Source organism: Scyliorhinus torazame, chromosome 7 (genome assembly GCF_047496885.1).
Source record: "Scyliorhinus torazame isolate Kashiwa2021f chromosome 7, sScyTor2.1, whole genome shotgun sequence".
Classification (NCBI taxonomy): Eukaryota; Metazoa; Chordata; class Chondrichthyes; order Carcharhiniformes; family Scyliorhinidae; genus Scyliorhinus; species Scyliorhinus torazame.
Window position 1 is genome coordinate 83,649,833 of NC_092713.1, and position 21,755 is coordinate 83,671,587.

General features: G+C 46.1%; 1 protein-coding gene across 6 annotated transcripts in view; it reads right to left on the reverse strand.

Annotated features, from left to right (window-relative positions):
* The window catches only part of fggy (FGGY carbohydrate kinase domain containing), a 554,287-nt gene that overhangs the window by 333,329 nt on the left and 199,203 nt on the right, over positions 1 to 21,755 (reverse strand). For all 6 annotated transcript variants that reach the window (XM_072510992.1, XM_072510995.1, XM_072510990.1 and 3 more), the window contains one exon: positions 19,508 to 19,623. In XM_072510992.1, coding sequence (XP_072367093.1) covers positions 19,508 to 19,623 — 116 coding nt within the window. The remainder of the gene's footprint in view (positions 1 to 19,507; positions 19,624 to 21,755) is intronic.

Sequence of the window (21,755 nt, forward strand, 5' to 3'; positions counted from 1 at the left end):
CTCCCGGCACAGCGGATTCAGAACAGGGTGATTTTGGGTGTATGGGTCGGAGAAGGCAAGGTTTCGGCGGTCGATCAAGAGATGAAAGAAGAGGAGGAGGTTTCGGTAGAGGAGCTAAAGGGCAAGTGGGAGAAGGAGCTTGGAAAGGAGATTGTTGAGGGTCTGTGGGCTGATGCCCTGAGTAGGGTTAATTCTATCTCCTCTTGCGCCAGGCTCAGCCTAATACAATTCAAGGTTGTTCACAGAGCGCATATGACAGGGGCGAGGATGAGTAGGCTCTTTGGGGTGGAGGACAGGTGTGGGAGGTGCTCGGGGAGTCCGGCAAATCACGTCCACATGTTCTGGTCGTGCCCGGCACTGGAGGGGTTTTGGAGGGGTCTTGCGAGGACTATGTCCAAGGTGGTGAAAGTCCAGGTCAAGCCGAGTTGGGGGTTGGCATTATTTGGGGTAACAGACGAGCCGGGAGTGCAGGAGGTGAAAGAGGCCGGTATCCTGGCCTTTGCGTCCCTGGTAGCCCGGCGGAGGATCTTGTTATTATGGAAGGACGCGAAGCCCCCAAGTGTGGAAGCCTGGATAAATGACATGGCAGAGTTCATTAAGCTGGAGAGGATAACGTTTGCCTTACGAGGGTCTGTGCAGGGGTTCTTCAGGCGGTGGCAACCGTTCCTAGACTATCTCGCGGAGCGATAGGAGGAGGTCAGCAGCAGCAGCGACCCAGGGGGGAGTGGGGGGGTGTCTCTTTCGGGGGGGTATTTGGGCGGGTGGGGGGGGGTTCCCCAAGGGTACTCTTGAATGTCATATGGGGGGGGTTAATATATGCGGGAGAAACCCAATGTATAAGTAGTTTATTATTTTTGATTGTGGTGTTTGTGTTTTTTCTTCTTTTTGTTATGGGGGGGGGCTTGTTTGTTAAAACATTTTGTTGGAAAAATTTGAATAAACGTATATTTTTTTTAAAAACTATATAAATATTATCATATATGTCTAAGTCACTCCATATTTGCCTTTGTTACAGCCTCCGTTTTATACATTGCCTGCAAATGTATGGTCATCTACATGATCATTTTTGAACTAAATGGCCTGAAGGTCTTAAAAGGATTTAATAGGGCGGCACAGTGGGTAGCACTGCTGCCTCAGACGCCAGGGACCCAGGTTCAATTCCAGCCTTGGGTGACTGTGCGGAGTTTGTATGTTCTCCCCGTGTCTGTGTGGTTCCCTCCGGGTGCTCCGGTTTGCTCCCACTTCTAACCATGTGCAGGTTAGGTGGATTGGCCATGCTAAATTGCCCCTTACTGTCCAAAAAGTTAGGTGGGGTTACTGAGCTACGGGAATAGGGTGGGGGCATGGCCTTGATAGGATTCACTTTCAGAGGGTCAGTGCAGACTTGATGGGCCAAATGGCCTCCTTCTGCACTGTAGGGATTCTCTGAATATTCATAAGTAATCTCAATATCTTCCATTTTTCCAAAGGTCAAAGAAGAGTACTGTCTGCTCTATGTACTCCTTCATCTCGAAAATTAATATTAGCAGTCAATATTTAAATGGAGAATCAGTGACAGTAAAGAGTCACTTGCATGTCAGAACAGTTCCATTCAAGTTAATGGTGGGTGCTTAGGGGAGGTGTGGTATAACCTAGGTCATGCTGGCCATCTGGTGCAGAGAAGCACTTAACCAACAGACAATGCAGCATTTTGTTTGCAGCAAGTGCCTTTGACCGCAATTCAGGAGGCTCCTTTGCAACAGTGACATTAACAACTGCTAAGGTGAAAAGAAGATTTAAAATGGAGCCTTTTCATTCGCCTGGAAAATCAGCAAATTTTTATAACTGGTAAAACTGCGAGAGAGCAAAAGTTGATTCTGAGAATGGTGGGCAGGAGCGAGAGTGCAGCTGAGCCACGACATAGGAACCAGACTGTATGCTCAGACCCCGCATTCAGAAAGAAAAATCAAGGTGACATAACAGGGAAGCATATAGGTGATTGGCTAGTGAGTATTTCCTATTTATCTTATCTTAACTATGGAATAAATTGGTGAATCTTATTTTTCATTTTTGAAAAGTAAATGTGAAAGTAAATGGAATTCCCCAGCCGTTCACTGGCGGCGGAGTTCCCTGGTCCTACCGACAGTGCACACCGCCCCCCCCCCCCCCCCCGCAGGTTTCCCAGTGGCATGGGGTGGTTTCAATGTGAAATCCCATTGACAGTAGCGGGAATAGAGAATCCCTCCTCTAGCGAACAGCGTGCCTGCTCCCGCTGCCAAGAAACATGTGGCCGGCGGGCTGGAGAATCCCACCTATTATTACTTGTGGGTTACATATTAATAATAATAATCTTTATTGTCACAAGTGGGCTTACATCAACACTGCAATGAAGTTATTGTGAAAAGCCCCTAGTCGCCATATTCTGACACCCGTTCAGGTACACAGAGGGAGAATTCAGAATGTCCAAATTACCTCACAGCACGTCTTTTGGGACCTGTGGGAGGAAACCGGAGCCCCCGGAGGAAACCTATGCAGACACAGGGAGAATGTACAGACGCCACACAGACAGTGACCCAATCCAGGAATCGAACCTGGCACTCTGGCGCTGTGAAGCAACAGTGCTAACCACTGTACTATCATGTGGTATTAGTCGGGTTTATCAGTATTAGTAATGTTTATTTGTATTGTTAAGGTTTAATAATAGTGGTACCGTTTATTAGTATTGGTAAAGATTTCTTAACAGTGGAGTGTGACTTTGACCTGTATGATGATATTTATACGATTATTATTTTCTCTATTGCTATTTTATGAGCAGAAGTTTTTTTGGTTTCATTTATCTGGACCACTGGGAGCTCTAGGTTTGCACTGAGTGCTGAATTTGGTGCATTTGAGTGCGATAGTGAGAGTTTGGTGACCGAGGGAGTACAAGGCTTCATTTTTATCTAAAGTTTAGTCTTTCTTTTATTTAGTTAATTAACTTAAAAGTTGCTGTTTGGTTTAGAAGAAGGTGAATTTTCAATCAGCTTTAAACAGGCTTCTACTTGTAGGCACTTGCAGCTGGAGCTTGTTAATTAGTTAATTGGATTAGGCCAGTTTTTCAGAGGCTAGATTCACAGTATAAAAGTGATCCCCTACAGTGCAGACTTTGTTTGCACTGAGTGCTGAATTTGGTGCATTTGAGTGCGATAGTGAGAGTTTGGTGACTGAGGGAGTGCTGAATTTGGTGCATTTGAGTGCGATAGTGAGAGTTTGGTGACCGAGGGAGTGCTGAATTTGGTGCATTTGAGTGCTATAGTGAGAGTTTGGTGACCGAGGGAGTGCTGAATTTGGTGCATTTGAGTGCGATAGTGAGAGTTTGGTGACCGAGGGAGTTAGGTGAGGAGGGAGTAAGGTGCTCCTTTCATTTTGTTTCCAACATTTCCGCAAAGAGTGAGAAGAGAGCCAGGAGTTTACAGAAAGTGTAGCTGACTGGGAGCAGAGTCGGAGGGCGGAGATCTAGTTAGTCCACACGGCAGCTATATTCTGTAAGGTAAGAGGGGATGGAGGCTAGGCCAGTTACATGCTCCTCCTGTAGGATGTGGGTGGTGAGGGATACCACCGGTGTCCCCGCTGACTATACCTGCGGGAAGTGCACCCAACTTCAGCTCCTCAAAGACCGTGTTAGGGAACTGGAGCTGAAGCTGGATGAACTTTGGATCATCCGGGAGGCAGAGGGGGTGATTGAGAAGAGTTACAGGGAGGTAACCACACCCAAGGCACAGGACAAGAATAGCTGGGTTACAGTCAGGGGGAAAAAAACAAACAGGAAGACAGTGCAGGGATCCCTCGTGGCCGTTCCCCTTCAAAACAAGTATACCGTGTTGGATGCTGTTGGGGGGGGTGACCTACCGGGGGAAGGCCCTAGCGGCCAGGTCTCTGGCACTGAGTCTGGCTCTGGGGCTCAGAAGGGAAGGGGGGAGAATAGAAAAGCAATAGTTGTAGGAGATTCAATGGTTAGGGGAATAGATAGGAGATTCTGTGGTCGCGAGCGAGACTCCGGGAAGGTATGTTGCCTCCCGGGTGCCAGGGCCAGGGATGTCTCGGATCGTGTCTTCAGGATCCTTAAGGGGGAGGGGGAGCAGCCAGAAGTCGTGGTGCACATTGGTACCAACGACATAGGTAGGAAAAGGGGTGTGGAGGTAATAAACAAGTTTAGGGAGTTAGGCTGGAAGTTAAAAGCCAGGACAGACAGAGTTGTCATCTCTGGTTTGTTGCCGGTGCCACGTGATAGCGAGGCTAGGAATAGGGAGTGAGTGCAGTTGAACACGTGGCTGCAGGAATGGTGTAGGAGGGAGGGCTTCAGGTATTTGGATAATTGGAGCGCATTCTGGGGAAGGTGGGACCTGTACAAGCAGGACGGGTTGCATCTGAACCAGAGGGGCACCAATATCCTGGGAGGGAGGTTTTCTAGTACTCTTCGGGAGGGTTTAAACTAATTTGGCAGGGGAATGGGAACCGGATTTGTAGTCCAGCAACTAAGGTAGCCAATATTCAGAGCGCCAAAGCGTGTAATGAGGCAGTGGGTAAGGGAACACTGACAAAGGAGAGTACTTGCAGGCACGGAGATGGGTTGAACTGTGTATACTTCAACGCAAGAAGCATCAGGAATAAGGTGGGTGAACTTAAGGCATGGATCGGTACTTGGGACTACGATGTGGTGGCCATCACGGAAACTTGGATAGAAGGGCAGCACGGTAGCCTTGTGGATAGCACAATTGCTTCACAGCTCCACGGTCCCAGGTTCGATTCCGGCTTGGGTCACTGTCTGTGCGGAGTCTGCACATCCTCCCCGTGTGTGCGTGGGTTTCCTCCGGGTGCTCCGGTTTCCTCCCACAGTCAAAAGATGTGCGGGTTAGGTGGATTGGCCATGATAATTTGCCCTTAGTGTCCAAAATTGCCCTTAGTGTTGGGTGGGGTTACTGGGTTATGGGGATAGGGCGGAGGTGTTGACCTTGGGTAGGGTGCTCTTTCCAAGAGCCGGTGCAGACTCGATGGGCTGAATGGCCTCCTTCTGCACTGTAAATTCTATGATAATCTATGATAAGAGGGGCAAAAATGGTTGTTGGAGGTCCCTGGTTATAGATGTTTCAATAAGATTAGGGAGGGTGGTAAAAGAGGTGGGGGGGGGTGGCATTATTAATTAGAGATAGTATAACAGCTGCAGAAAGGCAGTTCAAGGAGTATCACCCTATTGAGGTAGTATGGGTTGAAGTCAGAAATAGGAAAGGAGCAGTCACCTTGTTAGGAGTTTTCTATAGGCCCCCCAATAGTAGCAGAGATGTGGAGGAACAGATTGGGAAACAGATTTTGGAAAGGTGCAGAAGTCATAGGGTAGGAGTCATGGGCGACTTTAACTTCCAAAACATTGAGTGGAAACTCTTTAGATCAAATAGTTTGGATGGGGTGGTGTTTGTGCAGTGTGTCCAGGAAGCTTTTCTAACACAGTATGTAGATTGTCCGACCAGAGGAGGGGCAATATTGGATTTAGTACTGGGTAGTGAACCAGGGCAAGTGATAGATTTGTTAGTGGGGGAGCATTTTGGAGATAGTGACCACAATTCTGTGACTTTCACTTTAGTAATGGAGAGGGATAGGTACGTGCAACAGGGCAAGGTTTACAATTGGGGGAAGGGTAAATACGATGTTGTCAGACAAGAATTGAAGTGCATAAGTTGGGAACATAGGCTGGCAGGGAAGGACACAAGTGAAATGTGGAACTTGTTCAAGGAACAGGTGCTACGTGTCCTTGATATGTATGTCCCTGTCAGGCAGGGAAGAGATGGTCGAGTGAGGGAACCATGGTTGACAAGAGAGGTTGAATGTCTTGTTAAGAGGAAAAAGGTGACTTATGTAAGGCTGAGGAAACAAGGTTCAGACAGGGCATTGGAGGGATACAAGATAGCCAGGAGGGAACTGAAGAAAGGGATTAGGAGAGCTAAGAGAGGGCATGAACAATCTTTGGCGGGTAGGATCAAGGAAAACCCCAAGGCCTTTTACACATATGTGAGAAATATGAGAATGACTAGAGCGAGGGTAGGTCCGATCAAGGACAGTAGCGGGAGATTGTGTATTGAGTCTGAAGAGATAGGAGAGGTCTTGAACGAGTACTTTTCTTCTGTATTTACAAATGAGAGGGGCGATATTGTTGGAGAGGACAGTGTGAAACAGAATGGTAAGCTCGAGGAAATACTTGTTAGGAAGGAAGATGTGTTGGGCATTTTGAAAAACTTGAGGATAGACAAGTCCCCCGGGCCTGACGGGATATATCCAAGGATTCTATGGGAAGCAAGAGATGAAATTGCAGAGCCGTTGGCAATGATCTTTTCGTCCTCACTGTCAACAGGGGTGGTACCAGGGGATTGGAGAGTGGCGAATGTCGTGCCCCTGTTCAAAAAAGGAACTAGGGATAACCCTGGGAATTATAGGCCAGTTAGTCTTACTTCGGTGGTAGGCAAAGTAATGGAAAGGGTACTGAAGGATAGGATTTCTGAGCATCTGGAAAGACACTGCTTGATTAGGGATAATCAGCACGGATTTGTGAGGGGTAGGTCTTGCCTTACAAGTCTTATTGAATTCTTTGAGGAGGTGACCAAGCATGTGGATGAAGGTAAAGCAGTGGATGTAGTGTACATGGATTTTAGTAAGGCATTTGATAAAGTTCCCCTTGGTAGGCTTATGCAGAAAGTAAGGAGGCATGGGATAGTGGGAAATTTGGCCAGTTGGATAACGAACTGGCTAACCGATAGAAGTCAGAGAGTGGTGGTGGATGGCAAATATTCAGCCTGGATCCCAGTTACCAGTGGCGTACCGCAGGGATCAGTTCTGGGTCCTCTGCTGTTTGTGATTTTCATTAATGACTTGGATGAGGGAGTTGAAGGGTGGGTCAATAAATTTGCAGACGATACGAAGATTGGTGGAGTTGTGGATAGTAAGGAGGGCTGTTGTCGGCTGCAAAGAGACATAGATAGGATGCAGAGCTGTGCTGAGAAGTGGCAGATGGAGTTTAACCCTGAAAAGTGTGAGGTTGTCCATTTTGGAAGGACAAATATGAATGCGGAATACAGGGTTAACGGTAGAGTTCTTGGCAATGTGGAGGAGCAGAGAGATCTTGGGGTCTATGTTCATACATCTTTGAAAGTTGCCACTCAAGTGGATAGAGTTGTGAAGAAGGCCTATGGTGTGCTCGCGTTCATTAACAGAGGGATTGAATTTAAGAGCCGTGAGGTGATGATGCAGCTGTACAAAACTTTGGTAAGGCCACATTTGGAGTACTGTGTACAGTTCTGGTCGCCTCATTTTAGGAAGGATGTGGAAGCTTTGGAAAAGTTGCAAAGAAGATTTACCATGATGTTGCCTGGAATGGAGAGTAGGTCTTACGAGGAAAGGTTGAGGGTGCTAGGCCTTTTCTCATTAGAACGGAGAAGGATGAGGGGCGACTTGATAGAGGTTTATAAGATGATCAGGGGAATAGATAGAGTCGACAGTCAGAGACTTTTTCCCCGGGTGGAACAAACCATTACAAGGGGACATAAATTTCAGGTGGAAGGTGGAAGATATAGGAGGGATATCAGAGGTAGGTTCTTTACCCAGAGAGTAGTGGGGGCATGGAATGCACTGCCTGTGGAAGTAGTTGAGTCGGAAACATTAGGGACCTTCAAGCAGCTATTGGATGGGTACATGGATTACGGTAAAATGATATAGTGTAGATTTATTTGTTCTTAAGGGCAGCACGGTAGCATTGTGGATAGCACAATTGCTTCACAGCTCCAGGGTCCCAGGTTCGATTCCGGCTTGGGTCACTGTCTGTGCGGAGTCTGCACGTCCTCCCAGTGTCTGCGTGGGTTTCCTCCGGGTGCTCCGGTTTCCTCCCACAGTCCAAAGATGTGCGGGTTAGGTGAATTGGCCAATGATAAATTGCCCTTAATGTCCAAATTGCCCTTGGTGTTGGGTGGAGGTGTTGAGTTTGGGTAGGGTGCTCTTTCCAAGAGCCGGTGCAGACTCAAAGGGCCGAATGGCCTCCTTCTGCACTGTAAATTCAATGATAATCTATGATTAATCTAGGACAAAGGTTCGGCACAACATCGTGGGCCGAAGGGCCTGTTCTGTGCTGTATTTTCTATGTTCTTTCAGGGCAGGTGTGTCCTGTATAAGGATGGGTTGCATCTAAACTGGAGAGGCATAAATATCCTGGCCGCGAGGTTTGCTAGTGTCACACGGGAGGGTTTAAACGAGTATGGCAGGGCAGTGGGTACCGGAGCAGTAGGTCAGAAGGTGAAAGAATTGAGGGAGAACTAGGAAATAGGGCCACTATGGCTCTGAGGAAGAGCAGACAGGAAGATGTTGCTAAAAACAGTGGGACTGGTGGCCTGAAGTGCATATGTTTCAATGCAAGAAGTGTAACTGATAAGGCAGATGAACTTAGAGCTTGGATTAGTACTTGGAACTATGATGTTGTTGCCATTACAGAGACCTGGTTGAGGGAAGGACAGGATTGGCAGCTAAACATTCCAGGATTTAGATGTTTCAGGCGGGATAGAGGGGGATGTAAAAGGGGTGGAGGAGTTGCGCTACTGGTTAGGGAGAATATGACAGCTGTTCTGCGGGAGGACACCTTGGAGGGCAGTGAGGCTATATGGGTAGAGATCAGGAATAAGAAGGGTGCAGTCACAATGTTGGGGGTTTACTACAGGCCTCCCAACAGCCAGCGGGAGATAGAGGAGCAGATAGGTAGACAGATTTTGGAAAGGAGTAAAAGCAACAGGGTTGTTGTGATGGGAGACTTTAACTTCCCCAATATTGACTAGGACTCACTTAGTACTAGGGGCTTGGACGGGGCAGAGTTTGTAAGGAGCATCCAGGATGGCTTCTGAAAACAATATGTAGATAGTCCAACTAGGGAAGGGGCTGTACTGGACCTGGTATTGGGGAATGAGCCTGGCCAGGTGATAGAAGTTTCAGTTGGGCAGCATTTCGGGAACAGTGACCACAATTCAGTAAGTTTTAAGGTGCTGTTGGACAAGGATAAGAGTGGTCCTAGGGTGAATGTGCTAAATTGGGGGAAGGCTAATTATAACAATATTAGGCGGGAACTGAAGAACATTGATTGGGGGCGGATGTTTGAGGGTAAATCGACATCTGACATGTGGGAGGCTTTCAAATGTCAGTTGAAAGGAATTCAGGACCGGCATATTCCTGGGAGGAAGAAGGATAAATATGGCAAATTTCGGGAACCTTGGATAACGAGAGATATTGTAGGCCTCGTCAAAAAGAAAATGGAGGCATTTGTCAGGGTTGGAAGGCTGGGAACAGATGAAGCCTGTGTGGAATATAAGGAAAGTAGGAAGGAACTTAAGCAAGGAGTCAGGAGGGCTAAAAGGGGTCACGAAACATCCTTAGCAAATAGGGTTAAGGAAAATCCCAAGGCTTTTTACAGGTACATAAAAAGCAAGGGGTAGCCAGGGACAGGGCTGGCCCACTGAAGGACAAGGAAGGGAATCTATGTGTGGAGCCAGAGGAAATGGGCGAGGTACTAAATGAATACTTTGCATCAATATTCACCAAAGAGAAGGAATTGGTGGATGTTTTGTCTGGAGAAGGGTGTGTAGATAGCCTGGGTCACATTGAGATCCAAAAAGACGAGGTGTTAGGCGTCTTGAAAAATATTAAGGTGGATAAGTCCCCAAGGCCTGATAGGATCTACCCCAGAATACTGAAGGAGGCAAGAGAGGAAATTGCTGAGGCCTTGACAGAAATCTTTGGATCCTCACTGTCTTCAGGGGATGTCCCGGAGGACTGGAGAATAGCCAATGTTGTTCCTCTGTTTAAGAAGTGTAGCAAGGATAATCCAGGGAACTACAGGCCGGTGAGCCTTACTTCAGTGGTCGGGAAATTACTGGAGAGAATTCTTCGAGACAGGATCTACTCCCATTTGGAAGCAAATGGACGTATTAGTGAGAGGCAGCATGGTTTTGTGAAGGGGAGGTCGTGTCTCACTAACTTGATAGAGTTTTTCGAGGAGGTCACAAAGATGATTGATGCAGGTAGGGCAGTGGATGTTGTCTATATGAACTTCAGTAAGGCCTTTGACAAGGTCCTTCATGGCAGATTGGTACAAAAGGTGAAGTCACACGGGATCAGAGGTGAGCTGGCAAGATGGATACAGAACTGGCTAGGTCATAGAAGGCAGAGAGTAGCACTGGAAGGGTGCTTTTCTGATTGGAGGTCTTTGACTAGTGGTGTTCCACAGGGATCAGTGCTGGGACCTTTTCTGTTCATAGTATATATAAATGATTTGGGGGAAAATGTAACTGGTCTGATTAGTAAGTTTGCGGACGACACAAAGGTTGGTGGAATTGCGGATAGCAATGAGGACTGTCAGAGGATACAGCAGGATTTAGATCATTTGGAGACTTGAGCAGTGAGATGGCAGATAGAGTTTCATCCGATCAAATGTGAGGTAATGCATTTTGGAAGGTCGAGTACTGGTAGGAAATATACAGTGAATGGTAGAACCCTCAAGAATATTGACAGTCAGAGAGATCTTAGTGTCCAGGTCCACAGGTGGGGAAGGTAGTCAAAAAGGCATAAGGCATGCTTGCCTTCATTGGCCGGGGCATTGAGTATAAAAATTAGCAAGTCATGTTGCAGCTGCATAGAACCTTAGTTAGGCCACACTTGGAGTATAGTGTTCAATTCTGGTCGCCACACTACCAGAAGGATGTGGAGGCTTTAGAGGGTGCAGAAGAGATTTACCAGGATGTTGCCTGGTATGGAGGGCATTAGCTATGAGGAGCGGTTGAATAAACTTGGTTTGTTCTCACTGGAACGAAGGAGGTTGAGGGGCGACCTGATAGAGGTCAACAAAATTATGAGGGGTATAGACAGAGTGGATAGTCAGAGACTTTTTCCCAGGGTAGAGGGGTCAATTACTAGGGGGCATAGGTTTACGGTGCGAGGGGCAAGATTTAGAGGAGATGTACGAGGTAAGTTTTTTACACAGAGAGTAGTGGGTACCTGGAACTCGCTGCTGGAGGAGGTGGTGGAAGCAGGGACGTTAATGACGTTTAAGGGGCACCTTGACAAGTACATGAATAGGATGGGAATAAAGGGATACGGACCCCGGAAGTGTAGAAGAATTTAGTTTAGACGGGCAGCATGGTCAGCGCAGGCTTGGAGGGCCGAAGGGCCTGTCCCTGTGCTGTACTCTTCTTTGTTCTTTGTTCTAAGTAAAGTTTACTAGCAGTAGCAAGGTTATTAGCTCACAGATAAAGGAATGGTCGGGCTTCTCCAACTTCTACAGTGCATATCCTGTGGTTTGTGGGAACATTCCATGTCCTGGATAACCAATAATGCAGAGAGTGGCATCAGCTGCATCAATTCGAGCTCCGGGTTTTGGAACTTAAGTAGCAGCTAGCGTCACTGCAGCCCATTTTTAGAAATAGAATTTCTCTGGAATATACAGCAAGCAAAGCACTTTAAGGGACTGTTTTCCGAAACAGGAGAGTGATCAAGACAATGGTCTTTGTTCTTCTTTGTTTTCTATATACTGAAGCGGTTTGCTCTCTCTGTCCCTCTCAGAAATATTGGGCGAGATTCTCCGACCCCCCGCCGGGTCGGCGAATCCCCGCCCGGGTCTCCGACCCCCCGCCGAGTGGCCGCCCGTTTACGGCCGGTCCCACCCGTTTACGGCCATCCCGCCGGCGTAAATTAGAGTAGGTACTTAACGGCAGGACCTGGCTGCGCGGGCTGCTTCCGGGGTCCTCGGGGGGGGGGGGGGGGGCGCGAGGGGATCTGGCTCCGGACGGTGCCCTCACGGTGGCCTGGCCTGCGATCGGGGCCCACCGATCCGCGGGCAGGCCTGTGCCGTGGGGGCACTCTATTCCTCCGCATCGGCCGCTGTAGTCATCCGCCATGACCAACGCGGAGATGAACCCCCCCTGCGCATGCGCTGGGATGACGCCAGCACACGCTGGTGCTCCCGCGCATGTGCCAACTTGCGCCGGCCAGCGGAGGACCTTTGGCGCCGGTGGCGTGGCGCCAAGCCCTATCCCGATGGCCGGAGCGGCGCAAACCACCCCGGCGCCGGCCTAGCCCCTGAAGGTGCGGAGGATTCAGCACCTATGGAGCGTTCCGCGCCGGACTGGCTCATGCCACTCCTTGGCACCGGAGTTGCCCACCCCGCCGATTCCCGCAGAATCCCACCCATTGTGTCCGGATTTTCCAAGTAACCATCCAGAAAAGTCAACTGCAAATTGAGATGTTTTGAGAGTACAAAGTGTAAATCTGCTCCATATAACTACGTTCTGGAAGGCAACTAATACAGCCTAACTTGTCTCACCTCCTTCCATCTTAATGGTGCTGGGAACCAAAAATACTTTAGAACAAAGAGCACAAAGGTCATGAGAACTTAAATACCTGAAGAGCAAAATTAACGCAAACAAGAAATGACGAGGCTGAATTCACTAAGCTTTGCAATATTAGATGTTTGTTTAACAGCATCTAGTTCGACTATTAGGACCTAGCAACTCTGAATGTCCATCACACATGCACATGATTCAGTACCGTGTGCTATGCGCTGCCGCAAAACAAATTAAAATAAATTCCTCCCGTTTTATATCAGCGCTCCTTTAAGCTGCATTCCCCACTCAATTAGGATAACCAGAATGACTCACAAATGGGGTAATTCCAAATGGGAAAAATCTGGGTTCTTATATACAATTTTGTTTGGGGGAATATATTTGAGAAGGCCCTCCTCTTAACTTTCCATCTCATTTGAGAAATAATTTAATGATCACTTCTCTAGATTTAGAATTAGATTTAGATTTATTGTCACATGTACCGAGGTACAGTGAAAAGTATTCTGCGTGCAATCCAGTCAGATCGTTCCACACATGAAAAACATAGGACATACGATAAATACACAATGTAAATACATAGACATAGACATCGGGTGAAGCATATGGAGCGTAGTACTACTCAGTAGAGAAGATGCATGGAGTGATCAGTTCAGTCCATAAGAGGGTCGTTCAGGAGTCTGGTAACAACGGGGAAGAATCTGATTTTGAATCTGTTAGTGCATAGACTTCTCTCATTTTATATGATAATGATGTGCCATCAATTATCACAAAGGCAAGTTGTGGAACAAAACTGTGGCTTTAATGAGCTAAACAAGAACCTGCTGGCAACTGATCCCGAACTGGGGCAGCGCCAGAGGTCGGCCACCTTTATACAGAGCCTGAGGGGAGGAGCCACAGGCAGAGCCAGCAGAGACAACAAACAATATATACAATACAGTAACAGTGGTTTACCACAATATATATAATACAGTAAGTGGTTTACCACAATATATATAATACAGTAACAGTGATTTACCACTGATAATATTTACCAGCAATCATTTATAACTTCAGAATACTGCATGAAAGAAAGTTTTTATGGATTTTGAAACCCATCAGTATCCTTAAACATATGAAACAAAAAACTAATTTCAGTGGGCATCAGGATAATTCAACTGGAGTACATAACTAAATGCGGAGTTTATTGTTCTGAAAACTTTAATTTTGGACAATTCTGCCACATGATAACTAGGGCAGCATGTCTGTTATCGCAGGACAGCTGCAAAAAGATTGTGAACAAATGAATAACAATCTAAAATTGCCCAGTAGGCAATTCTTCCAGAATGTGCCACATTGACTGCAAAAGGCCGCAAGTGCCAAAGTATTCTCAATGTAACACATTCCCAATTGAAGAATAATATTTGGAATAGTCAGTATAGTTTCCCAGGCAACCACATCTCCAGTCTCAAGCTACTCAGACACAATTAAGTTCTGAAGTCAATTTTCCAGGCAGAAATATACATTTGGTAGGATTCTTTTCAGCCAATCTAAAATCAGATGCATGTTACCTCTTGTTTGGTTTTCAGAGCACAATGACAAGAGCCAATTCCTGAAATGCCAACTGTGATTTGTTGTATGAAAATCTGATACTCAATTCTCTCAACTTTGATTGGTGAGAACATTAACTAGCCAACAACCCATCTGCTTGATAAAAAACAGAAGACGCCAGGGAGTGTTACTAAACTCAAATACACCAAATTGCAAAGACAATGATTAAATGAACTATGTAGTGAATAAAGCTTCTGCTACTCTTTTAAAAATATATTTTTATTCAACTTTTCAATATTTTTACAAAGAATAAATACAAACCCAACACAAACTCCTGTCCCCCACTCCCCAAACTTCACCCCCACCCCTTTACCAGATCACCAAAGGTAAGATAAACAAACCCCATCTCTTCTGCAACTCCTCATCTGTCCCTCCCGGAGCAAATTTCACCTTCTCCAAGTATCAGAACTCCATTAGATACGAAAGACATGCCATGGCACAGGATGGAGAAGCTGACCTCCACACTAACAGGACCCACCTGTGAGCAATCAACGAGGCGAAGGCTAAAACATCTACCCCCGCATCCGTATGCAACTCCAGGTCTGACATCCCAAGTATGGCCTCCAGGGGGCTATGCTCCAAATCTGCAAGTAGGACCTCTGACATGGTGCTAAAATTTCTCCAACTTCGGACAGGACCAGAACACATGAACATGATTAGCTGGGCCCCTCCCACAGCTCCTGCAGCTACCCTCCATCTCCTCAAACAGCCGGTTTATCCTCCCCTTCGTTAAGTGCTCAGGTGCAACACTTTTAATTGAATCAACCCCAGCCTCGCGCATGAGTTTGAGGCATTAACCCTCTGCAGCACCTCGCACTATATAATCTCTCCTCCAACGCCACCCCCAGCTCCTGCTCCCACTTGGCCTTAATCCCTGCCATGGGGACCTTATCCTCCTCCATACTACCTTAAATCGCCAAAATAACCTCACCCTGCAGCCCCATCACCGCGGTACAGCGCTTCCTCCAGCAACGAAGAGGATGGTGCCACTGGAAAGTTCGGGAAGACCTTTATTGCGAAGTTCCACACCTGCATGTATCTGAAGACCTCCTCATGCTGCAGCCCAAACCCCACCTCCAACTCCTCCAGGCTTGCGAATCACCCCTCCAAAAACAAATACTTCATCTCCTTCACCCTCTCTCCTCCCATCCGCGGAACCTCACATGCATCCTCCCTGGCTCAAACCCATGAGCTTATCGGCATCACCCTCGAGCCTGCCCTCAACTTAAAGTGCTGCCGGAATTGCCTCCAAATCTTCAGTGTGGCTACCACCACAGGTCGTCCCAAATACTTCCCTAGGGCAAATGATGGCGGTGCCGTTGCCAGCGCCTGCAACCCCGAACCCTTATGGGAACCCGCCTCCATCCGCACCCATAAGGCCTCCATCTCCTTACTTCAGCCCTGCACCTTCTCTGCATTCGCAACCCAGTATAAGTTCAAAAGGACCAACCCCCCCCCCCCCCCCCCGCCCAACTGCAGTTTGGAGTACCACTTTTCTGTATAAGTACCACGGGTGAACCGATTGCGCCACTGGAGCAGATTCGAGCACCACTTTTCTTATCCTAGCCACCTTCCCTGCCCACACAAATGGAGAGACCATCCTATCCACACCTTAAAAAATTACTTCAGGTCCGGTGGCGTTCGTGAGCGGAGCGGTTGCAGCAAAAAGACTCCCGCAGGTCCACGAAGTCTGGGCTTTTTCAGAGGGTCTCCGTAAAAAAAAAATTCAAGTCCCGCAAAATCAGGAGCAGGAGAACTGGGCCCTCGGGAGCGGAGCGATCCGGCGGCAACCCCCCCCCCACCCCCACAGCAGCAGAGCGCAGGGCAGGAAAAGCGACGGCCCGGACCAAGCAGCGGGGACCGAAGCGGGGACCGACCAACCAACCCTCCCCCCACCCCCCACTCCCCTGGCGGCGACCACCACGAGGCAGGAACAAAGAGAAGGCCCGACCAGAAGCCTCTCTCTCTCTTGACCCTGGATGAGTGAGGCAAAAGAAAGGAAAAAAATAACTTTTGCAAAAACAAAACTTTTAAAGGGAGGCGGGGGAGAAAAAAATTATTTCTGCATTTTTTTTCTCACCCAAAACAAGTTCTCTTGAAAAGAATTTTATAAAAGAGGAAAAATAAAGTGGTAAAGGAGAGAAGGCAGGGGAAAAGAAAAAGGGAAGAAACAAACAAAAAGAAAAAAAGGGGGGAAAAGGAAAAAAAGAAAAAAAAAAGGGAAGGGGAAAAAAAAAAAAAATGCCAGATGGGAGCAAAAGCAGAGGGAGAAGGGGATCCAAAGGCAGACGGGGCAATGGACGAGTCAGTTCAGACGAGATAATCAGCGCACGAAGCGGCGGAACGGAAGTATCGCCACATCAAAAAGTGCTGGGCAGACAGGTGCAGTCTCCACCGCGGCCAGGGGGGAACTGGAACTGGAAGGCAGCCTTTGCCGAGGCGCTGAGGGACCATCAGCAGGTAAACAAGGCAGAGGCTAGGGCAGACATAGAGGCCACAGTGTAGGCAGCAATGGCCAAGGCCCTGACGGAGGTGCAGCAGTCCCTGGGCAGAGCAGAGGAGAAACTGGAGGCCCAAGGTGATGCACGATCAATTGCACAAAGACTGAAGTTGGGTACAACTGTGGCTTTATTACAGTCAGATGCATGGCCTCCTGCTGCAGCTGGCGAAATGGCAGGGCACTGGAGGTCATGCATATGTATACAGTTCTCCCTGGGCGGAGCCAGCTGGCAGGAGCTACCGGCGAACCTGTAGTGCAGGTCCTACCTTACATCTCCTGTTACAGTGGATCACCACACAAGGGGAGAAGCTGGAAGCCCAAGAGGCGACCATTAAAGAGCTGGAGAAAGCAGCGACTGACATGAGCGACCGGATCACGGCCCTGGAGAGGGAGGTGGCAAGGCTGGGACACTTTTCCCTGGAGCTTAGGAGGCTTATGGCTGATCTTATAGAGGTCTATAAAATAATGAAGAGCATAGATAAGGTAGCTAGTCGACATCTTTTCCCAAAGGTGAGGAGTCTAGAACTAGAGGCCAGAGGTCTAAGGTAAGAAGAAAGAGATACAAAAGACCAGAGGGGAAATTTCTTCACACAGAGGGTGGTGAGCATCTGGAACAGGCTGCCAGAGGCAGTGGTAGAGGCGGGTACAATTTTGTCCTTTAAAAAACAGTTAAACAGTTACATGGGCAGGGTGGGTATAGAGGGATATGGGCCAAATGCAGGCAAGTGGGACTAGCTTAGTGATAGGAACTGGGCGGCTAGGGCAAACTAGGCCGAAGGGCCTGTTTCCATGCTGTAAACATCTATGACTCTGTGTCTCGATAGGCTGAAAGGCCTCTTCTGCACTGTATTTTCTGTGATTCTGTGAAACAAACTGTTTCCTAAAACAATGGTTGGCATTCTATGGCCTTTCACACTGGCGGGATCTCCAGACCTGGCAATGGCGCACCACTGCCATTTGTTTCCCTGCAGTGAGGGGTGCATTCAACAGGAAACCCCAATGGCAGGACCAGAAAATCCCGCCACTGACTAATTTTGCATTGTGAGATAAGTGAGAAATAGATTTTTCAGCTATTACATTTCAAAAGGGAGTTCAGAGGTAAGCCTCTGCTGGCTTAACACTGGATGGCTGCCTTCAATTCAAAACTTCCACAGCTTCTCAGAATCCCACAGAAAGGAGCTGATCCTCAGGGCTTTCCCCTACAGCTGTACCAACTCATTTGAACATCCCTTTCCTTAAATACCATATTCTCCTTTCTTCTCAGGTTCCATTTTCCTCAAACACCTCTTTGAACTCAACTTCTCCAAACATAAAATATTTCAATCATGTTTTCTATTTTGCCTCTACTTTCAGGTCAGTAAAATTTACTATACCTTCTCCTGTTTACTCACGGAACCACTGTAAGATGCAAGTATTCCTGATTACCTCTGAACTCCCTTTTGAAATGTAATAGCTGAAAAATCTATTTCTCACTTATCTCACAATGCAAATTTCAGTTCCAACCTATTTACTTGGCAACTCAAACACACTATAACCTCTCATTACAAATTCCCAAATCTACCAAATTTAACTTTTCATCTCTTAGACCCCACAACCAGTCTCAAGTAATCGTCCCCTGGTTTAATTAACCCTGGTCCCACTCACAGACGCACACAGACATAGAGTTTTCATTAACTACACAGAAAACATAATCACAAAAATATAAAAACATACCCCTCTCATCACAACTGCGAAAGCTAAATTTGTGGCTCCATTCACCAAATAAACTGCAAATAATTCCTTGTAATTTTCTGACAGGTGTTTGATAGCATTTTTACTACTCTATATGAAGGTTTTAATGGCAGATGCTTCTTCGAATAATGCAAATCATTACTGCAATGCAGGACATCATAAACTAAGAGAGCATTAGGACATTAGGGCAAAGACTTAAAGTGATTTGCAAAAGAAGCAAATAAGATGTGAGAAAAAGCTTTTCACACAGCAAATGAATCGGGTTTGGAATGCACTGCCTGGAAGTGTGGTGGAGGCAGGGTCAATCGAGGCATTAAAGAGGGCATTAGATGATCATTTGAATAGGAACAATGTGTGGGGGTACAGGGAAAAGGTAGGGGAATGGTACCAAGTCATAATGCTCGTTTGATGAGCTGGTGCAGACATGATGGGCTGAACAACCTCCTTCTGCCCCATAACAATTAGGTGATAAGTGAAGAAGATAGAACTATTACTCAAATTTCTTCTGATGAAGGGTTCCACTAGATACAATATGAATGCAAGAAATACCAGGAGCAGGAAAAATATTGTGAGATCAAAAATTCCATCCACATCACACAAGGGCTACACCATTAGCTGGGAACTGAAAATGGCTGCGAGTCAGAAAGTGAAGTATAATTATTCTTGCGTTGACTACACAATTTTCACAGCAAAGTACACCACCCACGATAAAAAAACACAACTGCAGTTTCCTAGTCAGCCTAGCCATGATGTAAAATCAAACATTAAAGTACTTGATGAGTTAAACTTTGTAAGATCACATTGGCAACATATTATTCTGATTGGAAGACCAGTATATTTTCAATTTAGATTCTAATTTGTTCATTTACATTCTAATTGGTTGGGGCAGATTTACAGTACTTTTCATAGGTTCATCACAGATTTCAGCCAATGGGAGTGCTGGGTTGGAACGACCAGAATCCCAATACTCATTTGTCTGAGTGCATTTTGTTTATTTTGTTGGTAGGTTACCCTGAGATTATTGAACCATTAATAGATCCAAAATACTTCAGACCAGTGTCTTCTCAAACTAACGCAAAATATTCTCTAGGTCAGCCAGCTGGAGGGAGCCTGAAACAACCTCACACAAATGTGTCAGAGAACCCCTTGTACTTGAGGCGTGACGCCAGGAATTTGGTTTGATTACTGGAACTATATATAGCTGCAGCTCCAAGCCACAAATCTACATTATATGATAAACAGCTCCCAAGTACAAAATTTCCCATTTCAAACTATCCAAATAAACACATATATGGTAACAGCTATTATTGCATACCTATTTTGGAGTGGTTGTTGTCTGTTAAATCTCCAAGTCCAATCCGTTTCCAGAAGCAGTCACTCCAGCCTGATTCTGCAGAGTAGGTCCACTTGCAAACCAACGTACATAGAGATCTAGCATAAAAAGCAAAGGAAACAGTAATTGCCTACATAGAACCATAGAATTTAGTGCAGAAGGAGGCCTTTCGGCCCATCGAGTCTTACTTGATTCATTAATACAATTTGAATACATTGCTCACCAATTTAATATTACAGAGGGATTCTTTAGCTATTGTTGATAAAATATAATGTAAAGGAGAGTATTTTGCATTCATTTAAAAAGGGCACCAGCTCGGAGTGTTTTGGATCTATTATTGGTTCAATCAGCGCATGATCATAAGCATTCTCCTCTGTGTCAACCAATCAAAATCTTCATCTGTGTATCCTGCAGCAGGACTTGTCTGTGACCTCGCCCTCCAGGAGTTGGCACATGTGCTACCCATTCCTCCTGACATGGCTATGAACAATTCATGCCTGGTCAGTTGCCATCTGCTGACCACGACTCTAATGCTACCTTTTAAGGGCCTCACAGCACGTGTATCTGAGCTGCTGGCTGTGAGTATAAGACTAAGTGACGGTACCCTCTCCCTCATCACTCTCCTGGGTAGATTTTCTTCTAGCTTCAGTTGAGACTATCCAGGCGGCAGTTCTCATGTATCATGTATGAAGGGGATAAGACTATGAGAAGGCAAGGATTCCACGGTCATGTTATGTTCCACTTATGCCACAGCTCAGGGTGTTCGAGGGTGAGGAGGGTGTTGGAAAGGGGCATAAGGTTTCTACTTGTTTCTGAAGAAGAGTCATTTGATTCCAAACATTAACTCTATGTTTTTCTCTCTCCACAGATGCTGCTAGACCTGCTGTGTTTCTCCAGCAATTTCTGTTTTATGCCAGGTTGAATCCAAGGCCAAGTGCACCTGCCCTTCCTCCCTCTACCTGAACTTCTGCCTTCAGACTAAAAGCCATTGGAAGACTACGGAAAGCTCCTCCTAAGCATTGTGGTCACTGCTGAGAAAACAGCTGTTGACACCAACAATATTTTGGGAAAAACAATCTGCAGGATAAGTCTTGTATTGCCAAAAGGAGACAGCAGAAAGGTGCAAGCTAGAATAATGCAGAAACTGCAGTATAAGAAAACATAAACAAAAGAAATCAAACTTGCTGAGGACTTTTCAAACGATCCAAATCCTTAAGACCTGCGGACTGAGGTATCCATTTTATGTGCACGAGCTAGTGTATAGGAATGGAGAGGCCAGAAACATCTTGCAATTCAATGTGGGAAATATTTAAGTAAGAATGAGGCCTTTGTCTGATTAGTACAACTGTTGGAAAACAAAAGCTTTTGATCACAAAATTATCTTGTACTGAATCTACCTCAAGACCAATTATCAAGTTAAGAATGGTTGGCTGTGGAGATTTTGAAACATTTCTACAGGGAAACAAATTTCAATGCAACTGCTCGGAATCTCTCGGAATGTGGGAGTTCTCGACCAAATTTTTTTTTTTGCAATCCCAAGATATGGAGGAATACTTTATCCTGAAAATGCTCCCAAATGCACATTTCTTCTCCTTTAATTTGAAAGCTCCTCTGAAAGAGTGGTTTCACAATGGATTACAGTATACACTTTAAAATAGTCACACTATAAATGTTGGCAGTTCCAACAATGCTTTTTGATCCGTTTAACACCGCATGGTTGGTTTATTGTGCATTTTAAAGTGTGCCTTATGACAAAGCCACAGTTAGCAGGTTACTCCATAAATCATAAATTTAACCAATCCAAACTAATTATGCCAAAATAGAACAATTTTATTCCACACCCTTTATTGCAGTATTATAGATTTAAAATTAATTTACTCTGAGTAAAGACAAACTATCGCAAATCAATACCATCAGAGATTCCAGCTTTATTTATCATGTTGGATACTGAGGAACATAGGTGGATTACTTTAATCTCTTTTAATGGAGCACTGTATCTTTATTTATTGCTGTATATTTTACTTATCTGCTGGGTGTACGCTCACATGCACAAGTAACTTGGAGCCTACTCTCTGAGATAAGCCTTTGGGAACGTGTCCTGAGACCAAATATATGGTACACATGCTGTTCTCATATATAAATAATTTACCTAGTAACAGTCACAAAAATTTGAAGTGGACAGTTAGTTGCACTGACATATTCATGGCAATGTTTGGGCAGAAGGGAAATC